The following is a 15,669-nucleotide window of genomic DNA, read 5'->3' as shown; positions in this document are numbered from 1 at the left end:
CGGCCTGGCCCGGCCTGGACTCTGCTCCCTGCCAGAGCAACGTGGGGTCTGAGTGGCCTGGACAGGCTCTGAGGGCCGTCCCCCCGACCTGAGAACTTGCTCGCTGTCCCCCCCTCTTCAGGCTGGCTCCCGCAGGGCCAAAGTGGCTCCGGCAGAGAGGATGAGCAAGTTCTTGAAGCATTTCACTGTCGTTGGGGACGATTACCATGCCTGGAACATCAACTACAAGAAATGGGAGAATGAGGAGGATGAGGAGGACGAGGAGGAACAGCCGCCACCAACACCTGCCTCCGGTGAGGAGGGCAGAGCTGCTGACCCGGCTGCGGACCCTGTCCCTGCGCCCAGGCCCCCCCTAGACTTCAGGACCACATTGAGGAAGCTGTTCAGCTCCCACAGGTTTCAGGTAGGTGGGCAGAGGCCCAAGATGCCCAGGGTGGGGCAGAGCTGTCAGCCAAGAGTCACGAGGCCAAGGTGGGAGCCCGTCTCTGCCACTGTATGCCTACTGAATGCTAACCGTGTGTCAGGTGCCCCGTCCAGCACTGGGCAGATCCCGTGTTGTCAGGGATAAAATAAGTCACAATCCGAAGTCAGTTAAAGGTCTAGCACCTGATGAGTGAATAAACAAAATGTAGTCTGTCCATGCTCGGCCAGGAGGAGGAAGGAGGCACGGACACCTGCTACAAAGTGGAGGAGGCTTGACAACATGGTACTCCATGAAAGGAGCCAGACACAAAGACCACAGAGTGTATGATTCCATTTATATGAAATGTTCAAAATCGGCAAATCCGTAGAGACAGACAGCAGATTGGTGGTAACAAGTTGGAGGGAGGGTAGAATGGCAATGGGCTGCTTACCGGATACGGGTTTCCATTTGGAGTGATGAAAACGTTCCAGAACTACATAGTGGTGATGATTGTACCACCCTGTGAATGTGCTAAATGCCCCTGAACTATAAGCCAACTTAAAAATGATTCAAATGTTTTATGGTAGATTTTAGGTTATGCAGATTTTATGATACACAAAAAGTAAACTGAAGGGTAAACACTGGAGCCAGAAAAAGATGTTCCTGCGTTCATTCAGCAAACACTGAGTGCGTGCCCTGAGTTGAACAAAGCCAAGATGGGTCCCGTGTCCCAGACACATCACCCTGGGGGCTTCAGTCTCTGATGTTGTAGAGCGATCTGCATAGTGTAGCCCACGGCTGACCTCGGGGTGCAGTTAGGGGAGAACATGAGAGGGAGATGTGGAGTTGAGAGAATAGCGAAGCGTCTGTTGGCATCTTCTGACTTCGAAAGACAAGCGCAGGTCGAGTCTGGTCTGGCTGGCCCCGCAGTGTCTGGAAACGTGTTCTGAGAGCCCCAGGAGAATTCGGGAGGCCCAGGGATACTAAGGAAGCATGCAGCCCCCCAGGTCCTGTAATGGAGCCATTTTGGGGACCCTGTTGCTGGCGTCCTCCTAAAGCAAAATAAACCAGCGCCTCCCAAAGCTGACTTCCCTTCTGGAAGCAGAAACAGCCCTTGCCTCTCCCATCACTGACTTTGTTCCAGGGTAAAATAGAAAAAAAAAAATTTTTTTTTTTTAATTTTGGTCTTTTTCTCATTCTTGCGTAGCTTAGAGAAATGAAGCAGGCCAAACAGCCCAACAAGCCTTGCAGCTCAGCACTTTCCTCTGCGGCTGTGACAGGAAAGGAAACGTGGTATTAAGTTGTTGGGGTTGAAATCCCAAACCCTCAATTTCAGGAGCAGAAGGAAGGCATCAGTTTCCCTCCAGCTGCAAGGGAAACCCTGGACCTCCCAGCTCTGGGAGGTCCTCCCGAGGGGGTACAGGGCTGGCCCCCTGCGCCAGGACCCCTAAGGACACTCCTACTGGATAAGCCTGACTGTGGAAACATAAGTAGAGATGCTTAGTCATTCACTCGACAGTCACTTCTCAAGCACACACTGCGTGCCAGGGGTACAGCAGCAGGCATGGCAGATGTGTCCCTGTCCTTATTCTTGAAGGACCCACGGTCTGTGGAGAGGCAGGCACTCCAGGAACCATCACCCAGACTGATGCTGGTTATGAGTGAAGGGAAGCCCTCTGTAAGAAAACAGAAGGGGGCTCCCAGAGATCCTGGGGGCAGGGAGCCACATGACCCAGGATTGGGTGTCATAAGACATGTAGTGGAGGAGGTGACATTTCACCTGACACCTGAAGCTTAGGCAGGGCTGAGCTCTGTGAATGGGGAGGGGAGGAGCTTTCCAGGCAGAGGGACTGTGTTTGCAAAGGGCCGAAGTAGGAAAGGACCCGTCATATTCCTGGAATTGAGAAGGGTCCACATCGGCTTCCGTGTAGCAAGTAAAGGGATAACTTGGCAAGAGAGGAGGTGCTGGAAGGTCACCTGTGGGCAGTGGGCAGCCATGGAAAGTCTAAATGCGTGGGTGGGAGGGAGTGACACAACTAGATTGTAGAGAGGCTCAGGGAGACCACCGCGGAGTGGGGGTACCAGTGCAGGGGTTTGATCTCTGCCGGTAGAATCAGCATGCAAAAGGATTCTGGAATCCCTTTCTTGGATGCGTTCTCTACCTGTTCCCGTGGTTTGAGGCAGCCTAGGTGACCAGATATATAGTTAATTGCCATCACTTCTCACACAGGATGGTACAAGCAAGGGAAAGAATATAGGGCGTGTTGGGCCTCTGTGGAATCCATGGGTGGACAGGGTGGCTGAGCTGGGGAGGACAATTGTGAAGGTCAAGGAGCTTCACTTTATTACCTGCTCACTACAGCCGGGCCCTGTGCCTTATAAGCACCCTTCACACATTACCTCATGTAATGCTCCCTGTGTCATTCTAGGGTGTAAAATGTGGTCAACCGCATTTTCTCCAAGAGTACGCTGAAGCTTGGAGTTAACACTTGAGAGACGTGCCCAAGGTCTAGGCCAACGCAGGAGCCGGCCCGGTGCTGGCGGCCCCATAGCCTTCACTCTCACCATGGCCGTCTTTGCCCCATCTGGGTTTGGAATTAACCGGCTTCCCTGAATTCTCAGCTTTTCTCTTTGTGACATGACTCCCCTCAGAAATAGCACTGTCTTGTGAAGTGGCAATTTCAGGGTCTGGGGATATTTTCACAGCGGTCAGGATTGGAGCCCAGACATTGTAGTTTTATGACCTTCGGTCTGTCTCACCTTTTTTAATTGAAGAGAAATTCACATAATCATTTTATTACAATTATTTATTTTAAGAGAGAGCGAGAGAGTGCACATGGGATAGGGACAAAGAGAGGGAGAGAGAGACTTCCGAGCAGGCTCCACACTGACACAGTGTAGAGCCCAATGTGAGGCTCGAACTTACAAACCGTGAGATCGTGACCTGAGGCGAAATCAGGAGTCATTCACTTAACTGACTTGACTGAACCAGCCAGGTGCCCCTAAAGTTAATCATTTTAAAGTGAACAATTCAGTGGCATTTTGTACATTCACAGTGTTGTGCCACCCCCACCACGGTCTAGTTCCAGAATGTTTTCATCACCCCAAAAGGAGATCCAGTACCCATTAAACAATAACCCTCGGGCCCCCGGGGACCACTAATCTGCTTTCTGTCTGTACGGATTTGCCCGTTCGGGACTTCATAGGAAAGGAATCAGACAACGCGTGGTCTGGACGCCCGGCTTCTTCCTCCGCGTCACGTCTTCCCCGTCACTCATGCTGTAGTGTGCCAGTGCCGCTTCCGTTTTACAGCTGAATATTCAGTCTGCTTTTAATGTCTCTGTGCCTTGGTTTTAGACCAGACAAAGCTCTCACATCCCTTCAGCTCTAAAATAAAACCAAGGATGAAGAAAGAAAGAAAAGGAAAAACAACCTGCCAGAGGCTGGAATCTTTGAGCTACTGAATTTGAATATGTGTGAAAACTTCATTACAGAGCAATTTGGCATGCAATTTTCACAGTAAACCATGTCACTGAACACTGTAATTACTGAAATAAGCTACGGGCTGAAATGGTCAAAGGGTTTACTAGTCCATCCTCACACAGGCCTGTTGGGTTTCAGCCCTAAACTGCGGGCACTGCCAAGAAAATGGCAGATGAACTTGCGGAATCTACCCCGGAGTGTTGGATGTAGGAAGGGCCCTGAGGGAGGCGAGGGAGGGTCCACAGTTCCCGAGGGAAGAGAGGGGTTACACGGCGTCCTTTGGGTCTCCTCCCATCGCCGCCATTTCCACCACCGGACACCGTCACCCCCACCCTGCCATTATAGAGGCCTCACCAGCATCGTCACTGTCACCATGCCCCCCCACCCCCGTTGGTGAGAGCACGCACTGCACCCCACTCTCACGGAGCCCGCAAGATGGTCCTCCTCCCACCACTCTCTTCAGTCCCCAGCAGACCCAGGACTCCCTCTGCCCTTGGCCCCCTAACGAGCACGCGTGAGCTGGGCAAATATTCGCGGCTCTGGACGGAAGCTATTTCGTGTGTCCCGTGGACATCACTGTAATCCGGCTGCCTGAAGCAGGCAGTCCCTGGAGGCCTTCCATGACTCAGATCTGTGAGACAGATCTTTTTAATTATTTACCGAACATCTGTTCTGGGCGTACCCTGGCAAGAAGATCTCCAGAAACAGAAAAATTAAAACTTAAAAAACATTTTCTTGCCATCTAGGAATCGGCAGTTTGGCTTGAGAGATGCTGAGACACAGTGAATGAATACGAAGACTGGTGGTGACGGAGTGTCACTCAACCACACAGAGAAGCTCCAGGGGGACAGACACTTCCCAGCGGGTGGAGGGGGGGGGGCAGCGCAGGCAACAGGCCTGGAAGGCGCTTGACTGTGGGCCGCGGCCTCCCATCCTTGGCATCTTTACCCAGGATGGTTTCCCCTAGATGTTTCTGGCCTAATGTTTCTTGCGCCTTCCCTTGGTCTGCAGGTTATCATCATTTGCCTGGTCATTCTGGATGCCCTCCTGGTGCTCGCTGAGCTCATTCTGGACCTGAAGATCATCAAGGCTGACAAGAACGCCGTCAAGGTAGTGTGTCAGCAGCCCTTTAATACGGCTCAGTTCTGTTACCTTTCCTGAGGCGGGCAGAGTGGGGCAGACGGCACCCGCCTGGGAGTCGCAAGTCCTTAACAGAGTAGGTTGACTGGGTGCTTTTAACCAAAGAGCAGAGAAAATGTCTTTCTTTCCAAACTGTAGACAAGCATTTACTACAAACAAGAAACCTTCTCATTTCGTGTGATGGCTCGAATCTCAAGTGGTGCTAGACCGCAGAGCTGGAGCCTGCTGCTGCTTCTAGAGGATCTGACCGAGAGAGGGCTACTGTCCCATCTTTAGGGGCAGACGAGCTATTTCTCTGCCTGTCAACATTCTGATGTGGTCCCCATGTTGGAGAAGTGCCCACTGTTTATCCCCCAGTTCACAGCTGCTGCCTGAGCCTGCCCCAGACGTTTGTCCAGCCTTCCCAAGACAGCTGCTAGCTTTTCTTCTGTGGCCAGCCCGAGTCCTTCTGGAATATTTTTCCTCTCTCTCTGAACTTAATCACGGACATACCTGCTGTACTCACTCTCTTGTGCCTTTTTCTTCAACTTTTTGTTATGAAAAATGGCAAATAAACATTTGCTGTATTTGCTTTCTCTATATCCACAAACACACCCATGTATTTTTGACCATTTGAAAGTAAGTTAGACATTAGGACACAAATATTTCAACTTGCTTAAGTATAAGGTCCTTCTGGGGCGCCTGGGTGGCTCAGTCGGTTGAGTGTCCAACTTCGGCTCAGGTCATGATTTTACAGCTTGTGAGTTCAAGCCTTGCATCGGGCTCTATGTTGACAGTTCAGAGCCTGGAACCTGCTTCTGCCCCTCTCTGCCCCCACCCTGTTCTCTCTTTTTCTCTCAAAATAAACATTAAAAAAATTTTTTAATAAAATTTTAAAAAAAGGTCTTTCTCCTATAGAACTACAATATTATCAATTCCTGAAAAGTTATCAATGATTCTATAATAACCAGTTTATATTCAAATGTCCTCATTTGTCCCAAGAGTATCTGTTATAATGTTTTTGTTATTTTTTCAAACTAGGATCCAGACATCTGATATTATACTCGGTCATATCTCCACAGGCTCTTTTAATCTAGAAGAGTCCTCCCACCTTCAATTTTTTCCCCTTAGGACACTGACTTTTTGGAGTCCAGCCAGTCATCTTGTTAAGTGTCCCGTGTTCTGGATTTGCCTGTTTCCACAGAGGTCCTTCCAGCTTGTTCCCCTATCCCCTGTACACCATAGGTGAGGTCCGGAGGCACAATTAGCAAGAGTTCTTGGCTGGTGGGGTGTTTTCTTTATAGCACAGCACATCGCTACCGGTGATCCTCACTGAGACCACTTAAGGCAGTAATTGCTGAGCTGTTCCACTGTCCAGGGACACTTTCCCTTTTCAGTTATAGATAATCTGCAGTGACACTTGACTGCCATGCAAAAATCTCTTCTCCAATTAGCGTCCACCTGATGGTCACTGTCTGAGTCGGTGAATACATTGGGGGATGCGAACTCAGATTTCCATCATTCATTTTACATCTAGTAGGTGGTAATTTCTTGTTCTCTGGCGCAAGACGATGTCCCAGCTGAGTTTGTACTTTCCCTGTCCTAGAATGGAAATGGTTACTTTAAGGAAACGTAGTATTTATAAGTAAAGATCTAGCAATCCTCTTCAATTACCGTCTACCTGGGAGATCATTTCTCGTCAGTACGTAGGAGTCAGCCTTGGTCCTTTGCCCAGTGCTCCATATGGAGGTGCCATAATGCATCTGCCAGATGACCTCTAATATTTCTATACTGCAAAGAATATAGATCTTTTGTCTGTAAATGATGCTGCAGCGAATATCCCTACGACATGCCTTTGTGCACGTGTCAGCTTAGCTGTAGGATAGATTCCTAGCATTGGAGTCACCGGGCCAAAGGACATGGTTTTCAAATCCTGCCATTGCCCAACTGCCTGTCAGAGGGCAGGCAGGGCAGAGCCCCGGTCTGTGGTGTTCCGGCCGTATTCCCAGGCCAAGAACTGAGCCCGTGGAGTTTGGGGTCAAATCAATGAGTTCACTCTCCGGTGCCCGGGCAGGTGCACTCAAGGCCAGCTCGTCTGTGTGCCCTGCCCTAGCCTGTGACCAGCCCTGGATCTGCACTCACTGTGCTGCCTCTGTCCTCTCCAGGTGTTTCACTGCATGAGCATTGCCATCTTGACCTTCTTTATGATGGAGATTTTTCTAAAATTATATGTCTTCCGCTTGGAGTTCTTCCACCACAAGTTTGAAATCCTGGACACCATCGTGGTGGTGATTTCCTTCATCCTTGACATCGTCCTCCTGTTCCATGAGCACCAGTTTGAGGCTCTTGGCCTACTGATTCTGCTCCGACTGTGGCGGGTGGCCCGGATCATCAACGGTATGTTCCCTGCACTCCCGGGCTGCAGAGGGAATTAGAGGGTGGGCACAGCCTGAGAGTGGACCCAGAGGCCATGGTTCCTCCTCCTTCTGGCTAGCATTTTCTAGGGAAAAAGGGGGTGACCTGAGTTTGTAGCCTCTGTGGCTACAAATCGACACGGCGTCACATGCTCAAAGAGGAACCACATTTCTCCTGTAGGCCTTGTTTTCATGATAATTAGAAGATATTTATAGAAGGGGTCAGACAAATGCCTCATTGGTCCCTACAGCTTGGTCCCCAGAGCACCTTTGTTGTTTGGTGTTTTCCCGAAGATTGTTCCACCGCACCCCACCCACTGGGAGGGGTACCATCCAAAAGGGGTGCAAGTAAGCTGACAAACGCTGCACTCTAGATTCTGGCCCTTTGAGGAAGTCACAGCACTTGTTAACATGAGGAAGACTTTGAGAACTGTTTCCCAAACTGACAAACTGGACAGTTTGGGGGGAGATAACACCTCTTAACATGACACAGACTTTGGCTCTAGAGAACACGCTTGGGGAAAGAATGCTCTACCATATTCCTCACACACACCCTGTTGGTGCAGGGAGGCTCTGTTTCAGAGAAGCCATGTTTGTGCTGTTATTGGGTGGACACAGTGATCACCAACTGGTTCAGCTCTCCCTGAACGAGTCAGGGTTGTTCTGAAGCCTGTCTGTAGACCCACCGCACCAGAATCCCCTTCAGGGCTCGTTTTTTCACTGGAGAGTCTGATGCGACGTCTGGGTGGACCCTCGTGGGGTGTCTGTTTTTGAAGTGCTACCAGGTGACCTGGGCGTCCAGACAGGCTTGGGAATCCCTAGACAAGCATCCAGCCCGACAGACTGTAGGTCAATGCCAGGAGAGTGAGGCAGGCCCGTCCTAGGATGTGCAGCTCCTTCACTGGGCAGCAACGAGTCCCACCCCGGCCTTCCGTGCTGGCGGTGAGGGGTCACATCTGCTCCGATGCGGGGCTCTGCCTGTGGGCACTGCGGGCTCCCACAGGCTTTAGGAGCCAGTTCAGATCTGATTAAAGTTTATTAAGAATATTCACTTGGGGGGCTGAGTGGGTTAAACATCCAACTCTTGATTTCGGCTCAGGTCATGATCTCACGGTTTGTGAGATTGAGCCCTGTGTCAGGCTCTGCACTGACAGCAAGGATACTTGCTTGGGACTCTCTCCCATTCTCTCTCACAAAATAAGCAGACATTAAAAAAAATTTTTAATTTGGGCTCCATCAAAGGAAATAAAGGAAGTTTTCCACTTTATTGAATATGCTTATGCTGATTATTTCATTCATCAAACAGAAATGCTCTGTGCAAAGGTTAGCACAATTGAAATGGATCAACCATTACAAACTATGAATGACTCCGGAATAGTTACTACCCATTACTCTCCTATCACACCATTGTGAGATGTGCTTTTACAGACAAAACCAAAAGCCTGAGCTCTGTTCATTTTCTTGGTCCAAATGGTAGCAGGGCACCGGACTGCCTAATAATGCGCACTATTGCGTCGCTATCAAATTTAGGGGCAGGACATGAAAGGTCTGAGAAAGCAGCACAAGCTTCAGCTGGATTCAGACAATCAAGAATGCTGGGGACCGGGGGCCAGTGCTCCCTGACCTGTGGCTACCGAGTCCACACATGGTCACTCTTAGTTGGAAGGCACAGAGCATCCCCAGTTGCTGCACAGTCTTTTGAGGTCATGTCCCCACTGTGGCATGGGCATTTGGGAGCCACCAGATAAGGCCGATGACCCCCCTGTCAGCCAAGGCTTTGTTGATGGCCTGATAGCTGAATTGGCCATAGCTGTGGGAGGCGGAAAGTCAGGACAGTGACAGTTCCAAGGCCAAGCTTGAGCATTTCCAGCCTTGTACTTTCGTGGCTTTTGTGTAGAGTGCTAATAAGCCACGCCGTCATGAACACGCTCTGTGTTAAGGAGCTTAACACTCACGTGGTCAGGGACTATTAAGGACTTCTTAGCCCATGTGGGCTAGAGGGAAATCTTTAGGAGCCAGTTCAGGTCTGATTAAAGTTCCTTAAGAATATTCATTTGGGGAGCACCTGGGTACTGAGTAGCTCAGAGATAAACTCTGACCCTCCTGGTTCTGATGTCTTTAAGGGACCGACCATGCTGTCACCAGCTGGACACATTTATAAATAATACGGGGCTTTTTCCAAGTGGTTAAACTAGAAACCTATATCACTGAGACCCTTAACTATTTTTCAGGAATAATTATCTCCGTTAAGACACGTTCAGAACGGCAACTACTGAGGTTAAAACAGATGAATGTACAGTTGGCCGCCAAGATCCAACACCTTGAATTCAGCTGCTCCGAGAAGGTAAGCCCACCGTTTTGGGAAAATGCCACCTGTCTGCCTTCAGCTCTGCACTTCTCCCTGCCAGGCCCTTGCTCGGACACAGCCCTCGACTAAGTCTTCCTTGGTCTTTCAGACTCAAGTTAGGCATCGCCTCCTTCCCCAGAGCTATGTCAGGTGTCCCTCCTCTGAGTACCTCCTGTCACTGGAGTCGCCCACTGGACCCCATCTGACTGAGGCAGGCTCCACTGGCAGACTCCCATAGGAGTGTAGCATTCATTCGGCTGTGCATCCGGGGGACCCACTGAATGCTCGCCACATCTCTGGGGAGGCTCAGAGGGTAAACTGGCTTGTTTGTCTGCTTTTGTAACGACAGGAACAAGAAATTGAAAGACTTAACAAGCTCTTGAGACAGCACGGACTTCTTGGTGAGGTCAACTAGATGCGCACCTGCTCCACCCCAAAGAGAAGACCCTGCTTCCACGGGCTTGTGTCTCTGAGAGAAAGACAGCTGCCTCTCCTGGGCCCGTTTCGGGGAGAGGTTTGGTTCGATGCCTTTGCCTCACCTCCACCCAGCTTGGATTCCGGGGTGGGCAGCTGGTAGGGGGAGGGGGGAAGGCGGGGGAAAGGCTTGCCCTTCCTTTCTTGGCGTGACCAAGAGCTTCCCATCCCATCCTCACTCCACGTCACCATGTATCATAAACTATATTCTCTCATGTTGACACTTTTGCTTGAAAATGAACGAAGCTGGACAACTAGTTGTATATAAAATTTTATCTCATCAGTGTACTTTTCACATTTCGCGTGTATATTGAGGAACCAGTGCATTCTTTCATATGGGCATTCTGAAAGACAAAGGAAAAAAGAAAGCTACTTTAGCTACCAGCCCATTCTAGAAAGTCTTCTCTTCCCAAGCTGTTCTCAACAGCTCCTCTTGGTGCATATTCCTCCAGGGAGGTTGTCCTCAGGTACCCAGCCCCTCCTCTGCCGCATCTAGCTTCTAACTGGCTCTACCCAGTTCCGCCACCTGACAACTTTTTTCTCCATTACTGTGCAATTAATGTATAAAAGCAACTCCTTCCCTCGGGACCTCCTACTCTATTCTTTCCAGCATCAACTGCTAGGAACTGCTCTGTGGTATTCCGTACAACCACCCGTTGGAGAGCTCCAGTGCCTGCCTCCGAAATAGCAATTAGACCCAAGACTCCATGTAATGAAGGTGACACCGGGGAAAGATCCCCTCATGAGGCCCTGTGCTCTACTTGCATGATTTTGTACAATTTTGCTATTTTTGTATTCGTTTCCACGGGACCAGTAAAGGAAAGAAAACCTGGACTACAAACAATGAGTATTTTTAAAATAAGTCATGTTGAAGCAGAGGATGAATACACTGGATGAACCCTCGATGCCTGAGCTACTTCAGGGTCTGTCCCCTGTACCATCTTCCCAAAGCTGCAATTTGCTTTCCACACGTGACCTATGTGCCGACAGTACTGGAAATCACCAAGACCAGACGGTGCCTCATTCTAAGGTCACACTAAGTAGAATTTCCAAAAGGAAAAAGGAGGGAAGTGAGCAGAGAGAGGAGATGTGTGGTTTGAGGGCAACCCCACAGGTCAGAGGTGTAACACCACAGGAGGTCTCCAAGGGAGCCCACGCCCCACAGCACTTGATTCTAGAGGTGTGGTGTCATTTCCTTGATTAAAAACTTACGTCAAACAAAGGGGAAGAAGAAATTAAACGGCAGCTTGGCATTGATGGTTGGCCGAGCCCTGAAGCCCGCCTCTGCAGGTGCAGACACATCCACAAAAGTAACCGCAGTGGAAATAAGAACCGTTCTTTCATTTCCTGAGTTGGTCTGTAATAAAAAGAGCGATGCAAGCCCTGCCTTCCAGCGTGCTAACAAAGATGGGACATGTTGGGTTCTTTTCCGCACGTGACCGTGGTCAGTGCATCTCATAGGTATGCGGAGGGCCCATCAGCCACTAACTTGGATGAAAGATACCACTTTTACCCAGGTTGTCCTACCCCATCAATGTCAATCGCAACTCAATTTTCAATGAATTTTAAGGATCAAATCTAAACAAGAACGCTAATGTGAATTCAACTGTTGTCAGAATTTTCTAACTAAATTACTGCTAAAGTGTTTAAATTTCAATAATTTTTTAACAGAATAAATTTTATTATCACACTTGAGTTTTGTCTGGACTTACATCTTAACCAATACCTTGATTTTTTTAAGTTTGTTTATTTTGAGAAAAGTGTGGGAGGGGCAAAAGGAGAGAGAATCTTAAGCAGGCTCCATACTCAGCGTGGAGCCCAACACAGGGCTCAATCCCATGACCCTGGGATCATGACCTGAGCTGAAATCAAGAGTTTTGACGCCCATCCAAGCCACCCAGGGGCCCCTTAACCAATACCTTTCTACTCAAGTTAGACGTACCTCAGGAAATGAGGATGCAATTAGATTTGCAGTGACATTAACTATTTTAGCCTGTGGGTTCAGTAAGGATCCGTACTTTGTCCACTTCACTTCTATAACCAAAGCCACTGGGAGCTGGCAGGAATCCTGCAAAACAAAATGCCATTCACCAGTCTGAACATTATACAACCTCATGTCAAACTTAATCTGCAGTTCAGTTTTAATTATAAAATGTTTCGCATATTACAAAATGTTCTGAACAAGAGAGTGAATAGACTCTAGAAGTTCAGACAAAAACAGCTGAGAGCACATATTTTAAAGTACTCAGTGCTCCAAAAATATTTTAACACCTAAAGCATCATTTTTCCGTGCTCTCCCGTTTCTAGAAAGACCAGCCATTATTGGGAAGTTCTGGAGATCCCAACACCAAACTGGAACACGGGGCTTCAAATGCCCCAACTTCAGCTCAGGGATTCTTTAGGGGAGAAACTGGCATTGGGTGGGGAGAGAAGAGAGGATGGGGTTATTCACAGAAATTAAACCTAATTGCAGATCACGTTAAAACACAACTGGAAGAAATGCAGTTGCTCTCGTTCCATTTATTTAATCTCATCAGTTGGAGATCAAGGTGTTACACAGGAACGTATAGAAATGAGTCTGTAAGGGGCGCCTGGGTGGCTCAGTCGGTTAAGCGTCCGACTTCGGCTCAGGTCATGATCTCACGGTCTGTGAGTTCGAGCCCCGCGTCGGGCTCTGTGCTGACAGCTCGGGCCTGGAGCCTGTTTCAGATTCTGTGTCTCCCTCTCTCTCTGACCCTCCCCCATTCATGCTCTGTCTCTCCCTGTCTCAAAAATAAATAAACGTTAAAAAAAAAAAAATTAAAAAAAAAAAAAAAGAAATGAGTCTGTAAGTTGTCAAAGATACTAAGTCTCCTGTGGACTGAGAGCATTGCTCCCACAGTTGCGCCTCCTGAGGCCTCTGCCCCCAGGCAGAACAGGCCAGCAGCCTCCCAACCTTTTTCTTGCCTTTACATCTGGTTTGTTGGCAAATGTGATAACCACTGAAGCTGCTTGACCGGTAGAAGGGATTCCATTGTAATACTCGACTTCTGTGTGTGTGTTTGACATTTTCCCCACAATAACAAGTTTTTAAAAATACGCCTCTTTAGGGCATGAAAAGCTACGAAGCCTGCTAAATTTGGTGCCTGCCAAAAAGGCACTGGTGGAACTCGTTAGCTTGGAACTGCCTTTTAAGAAGTTTGCAGGCAAAAAAATCCCTGTGACTATCCTGTTATTAGAAGATGCGATACACCACTGGCAGAAACTGAGCTTATTAGCACAAGCTCTCATGTCTGCTACTGGAGTTTCCTGGAAGGGGAGTACAAAACCCACTCCAGGCTCTCTGAGCTCCCTGGACCAGCAAAACCCTGAAAACGCTAATGTCTGCACTGCCTCTCCTCCCAACCTGTTTTCCCCTCTGAGGGGTCCTAATAACTGGATGTCTCAACCCAACTGCCAGAAGCCAGAAGCAATTTGCCTCGCTCCGAGGTGGCAGACCCGAGCCAAGACATAGCAGCTGAACAGCAGGGACTGAGTAATCATGGGTCTCTGCCGGGGACTCAGGAGGAGGGCCGGATCAGAGCTAGAGAGCTAGTCCTCAGCCCCATTGTCCCCATGCTATAAATACGCTAAGCAGATAATGAGAGGCCCGAGAAGCTGCCACAAGCAAACGCTGGGCAATTAAAGGATAAGATGGAGAGCACGCCTCCGGTGATGGGGACCAGCCCACGCTCTGACGGCTGAGACAAAAGAAAAAGGTGGGCAGAGCAATCACATGTGATCAGGAACCTCTCTGTAGCATGTCAAGTTCCATTAAACTCTTCAGGGAACTTTGGAACTGAAAGCTCTCACGTGTGGGCTGCCTTTATAGACCAGGGAATGAGAGATGGGACAGCGATGTGGACAGGAGTCGTCTCTCTTTCTGTGACAGTCCACGTCATACTCCCCTGTCCTGTCACGATGCCTCATGTCACACCAGCAGTGATCGTAGGAAGTCAGGATGGTGATGGGTGGTAGTTTCCACGTTTGGAGCGGCCACTAAGCACCACGAATGTCCCTCATTTAACTCCACCACCCCGTGTGGCTGACACTGTAGCCCTCACTCCCTGTTTCACAGATGAGGAAACAGGCTCAAACCCTCAAAGGCAAGAGCGCTAACGAGGGGCAAAAACAGTTTTCAAGACCCGGGCCCATCTGACAGCAAAGCCTGGGCTCCGGCCCAGAGCCATCCATCTCCTTAACAGCTCCCCTACCTTCCCACGGGGGAGGGGGAGCAGTGGGAATAGGAGAGACCACTCGCGCGCAGGTGCGGCCTTCCGCTTCCCCTTTACCTTCATGTGGGGCGCCTGGGTGATGAAGTGGATGGGTACCCAGTCCAGCACATCCTGGGCCCGGGAGTTTCCAAAAGGGGCCACATAATCCGGGAAGCCATGGCCCTTCAGGAGGCTCTTCACTTTCTGCACTGCAAGCTGACACGTGATGGCTTTGGTCAGTCTCGTGGGAAGGAAGAAGAGGTTGATGCAATGAGGCTGTTGTTCATTCCAACAGTTTTCACCGGCTCAACAACACACGTGCCCTCTCCAGTTTATTTTTATTTTCTCACTCCAAACCCATCATTTGACAGAAGCCAAACTGTCTCTAACTCTGAGAAACCTCGGTTAGCTCTGTACAAGCAGAGTTTCCATGGCCAAAAGTTTGGGAAATATTGCATGCCCACATCCCTCCTGAAGCACACTGGCATATTAGAGGCTCTCCTTACAGTAAGGAATCATGTTTTTAAATTTAGTTTGGTGTTGCTCAAACATATTGATTGGACCACAGACATACCCCTACTGACTCTTGTGGAAATGTAGTCCCTGAAATTCCCTCAGAGAAATACTGGTCTAAAGTGATCAGAACCAATCATGGAAATGGAATGTGTTGGTCTAACCAAAACAATGCTATAATTACCCTGAGGGGAGGTAGCGATGGGAAGTGTAGGGTAGGAGAAGAAAGGGGTAAGAGCCAAATCTTGGTCTTCCATAGTGGGGACTCAATAATTCATAAGACCAAAATATCAAGAAGCAGCATTACATAAAGGTTATTCACAGATTTGGGAGTAAGTTTCCAAAAACTCAGCTATAGGAACTTCAAGAGATTGCCTGCAGAGGAGGGAAATGAGGGTAAGCCATGCGGAGCTGACATTTTACGTTATATGTATGTTTGATGTTGACACGGTAAAAACAGAGATCACATGCAGGCTTCCTCTCAATGGGCTTGTTGCACTATGTAAATTAAATTTCAGAAATATAGAAAGGACTTTCAGGGACAGCTTTTTTTGTTTTTTGTTTTTTTTGTGAACTCAGATGCTATGTATGCAACCTTAAAACCAAATCTCCAAAAGCCTTGAGATTTTTACTCTGCCACATCTGATAAGAAAAATGATCTAAACAATTTTCCTTTGAATCATG

General features: G+C 48.9%; 2 protein-coding genes across 13 annotated transcripts in view; one reads left to right on the top strand and one right to left on the bottom strand.

The window, feature by feature from the left end:
- The window catches only part of HVCN1 (hydrogen voltage gated channel 1), a 36,763-nt gene extending 24,833 nt beyond the window's left edge, over positions 1-11,930 (top strand). For all 8 annotated transcript variants that reach the window (XM_027044307.2, XM_027044310.2, XM_015063754.3 and 5 more), the window contains 5 exons: positions 122-403; positions 4,898-4,996; positions 7,171-7,402; positions 9,651-9,763; positions 10,116-11,930. In XM_027044307.2, coding sequence (XP_026900108.1) covers positions 122-403; positions 4,898-4,996; positions 7,171-7,402; positions 9,651-9,763; positions 10,116-10,181 — 792 coding nt within the window. In that variant the 3' untranslated portion in view covers positions 10,182-11,930. The remainder of the gene's footprint in view (positions 1-121; positions 404-4,897; positions 4,997-7,170; positions 7,403-9,650; positions 9,764-10,115) is intronic.
- The window catches only part of TCTN1 (tectonic family member 1), a 28,664-nt gene continuing 23,490 nt past the window's right edge, over positions 10,496-15,669 (bottom strand). For 3 of the 5 annotated variants that reach the window (XM_053206764.1, XM_015063751.3, XM_027044303.2), the window contains 4 exons: positions 14,551-14,713; positions 12,183-12,308; positions 11,453-11,597; positions 10,496-10,584 (listed from right to left, as the gene is read on the bottom strand). In XM_053206764.1, coding sequence (XP_053062739.1) covers positions 11,454-11,597; positions 12,183-12,308; positions 14,551-14,713 — 433 coding nt within the window. In that variant the 3' untranslated portion in view covers positions 10,496-10,584; position 11,453. Of the gene's footprint in view, positions 11,598-12,182; positions 12,309-14,550; positions 14,714-15,669 lie in introns of all 5 variants that reach the window. The other 2 variants (XM_027044301.2, XM_053206763.1) reach the window with 2 other exon arrangements.

The sequence above is a fragment of the Acinonyx jubatus genome, chromosome D3, assembly GCF_027475565.1.
Source record: "Acinonyx jubatus isolate Ajub_Pintada_27869175 chromosome D3, VMU_Ajub_asm_v1.0, whole genome shotgun sequence".
Lineage (NCBI taxonomy): Eukaryota > Metazoa > Chordata > Mammalia > Carnivora > Felidae > Acinonyx > Acinonyx jubatus.
The sequence above is the reverse complement of the archived record's forward strand: the minus strand, read 5'-3'. Positions and strand labels throughout refer to the sequence as shown.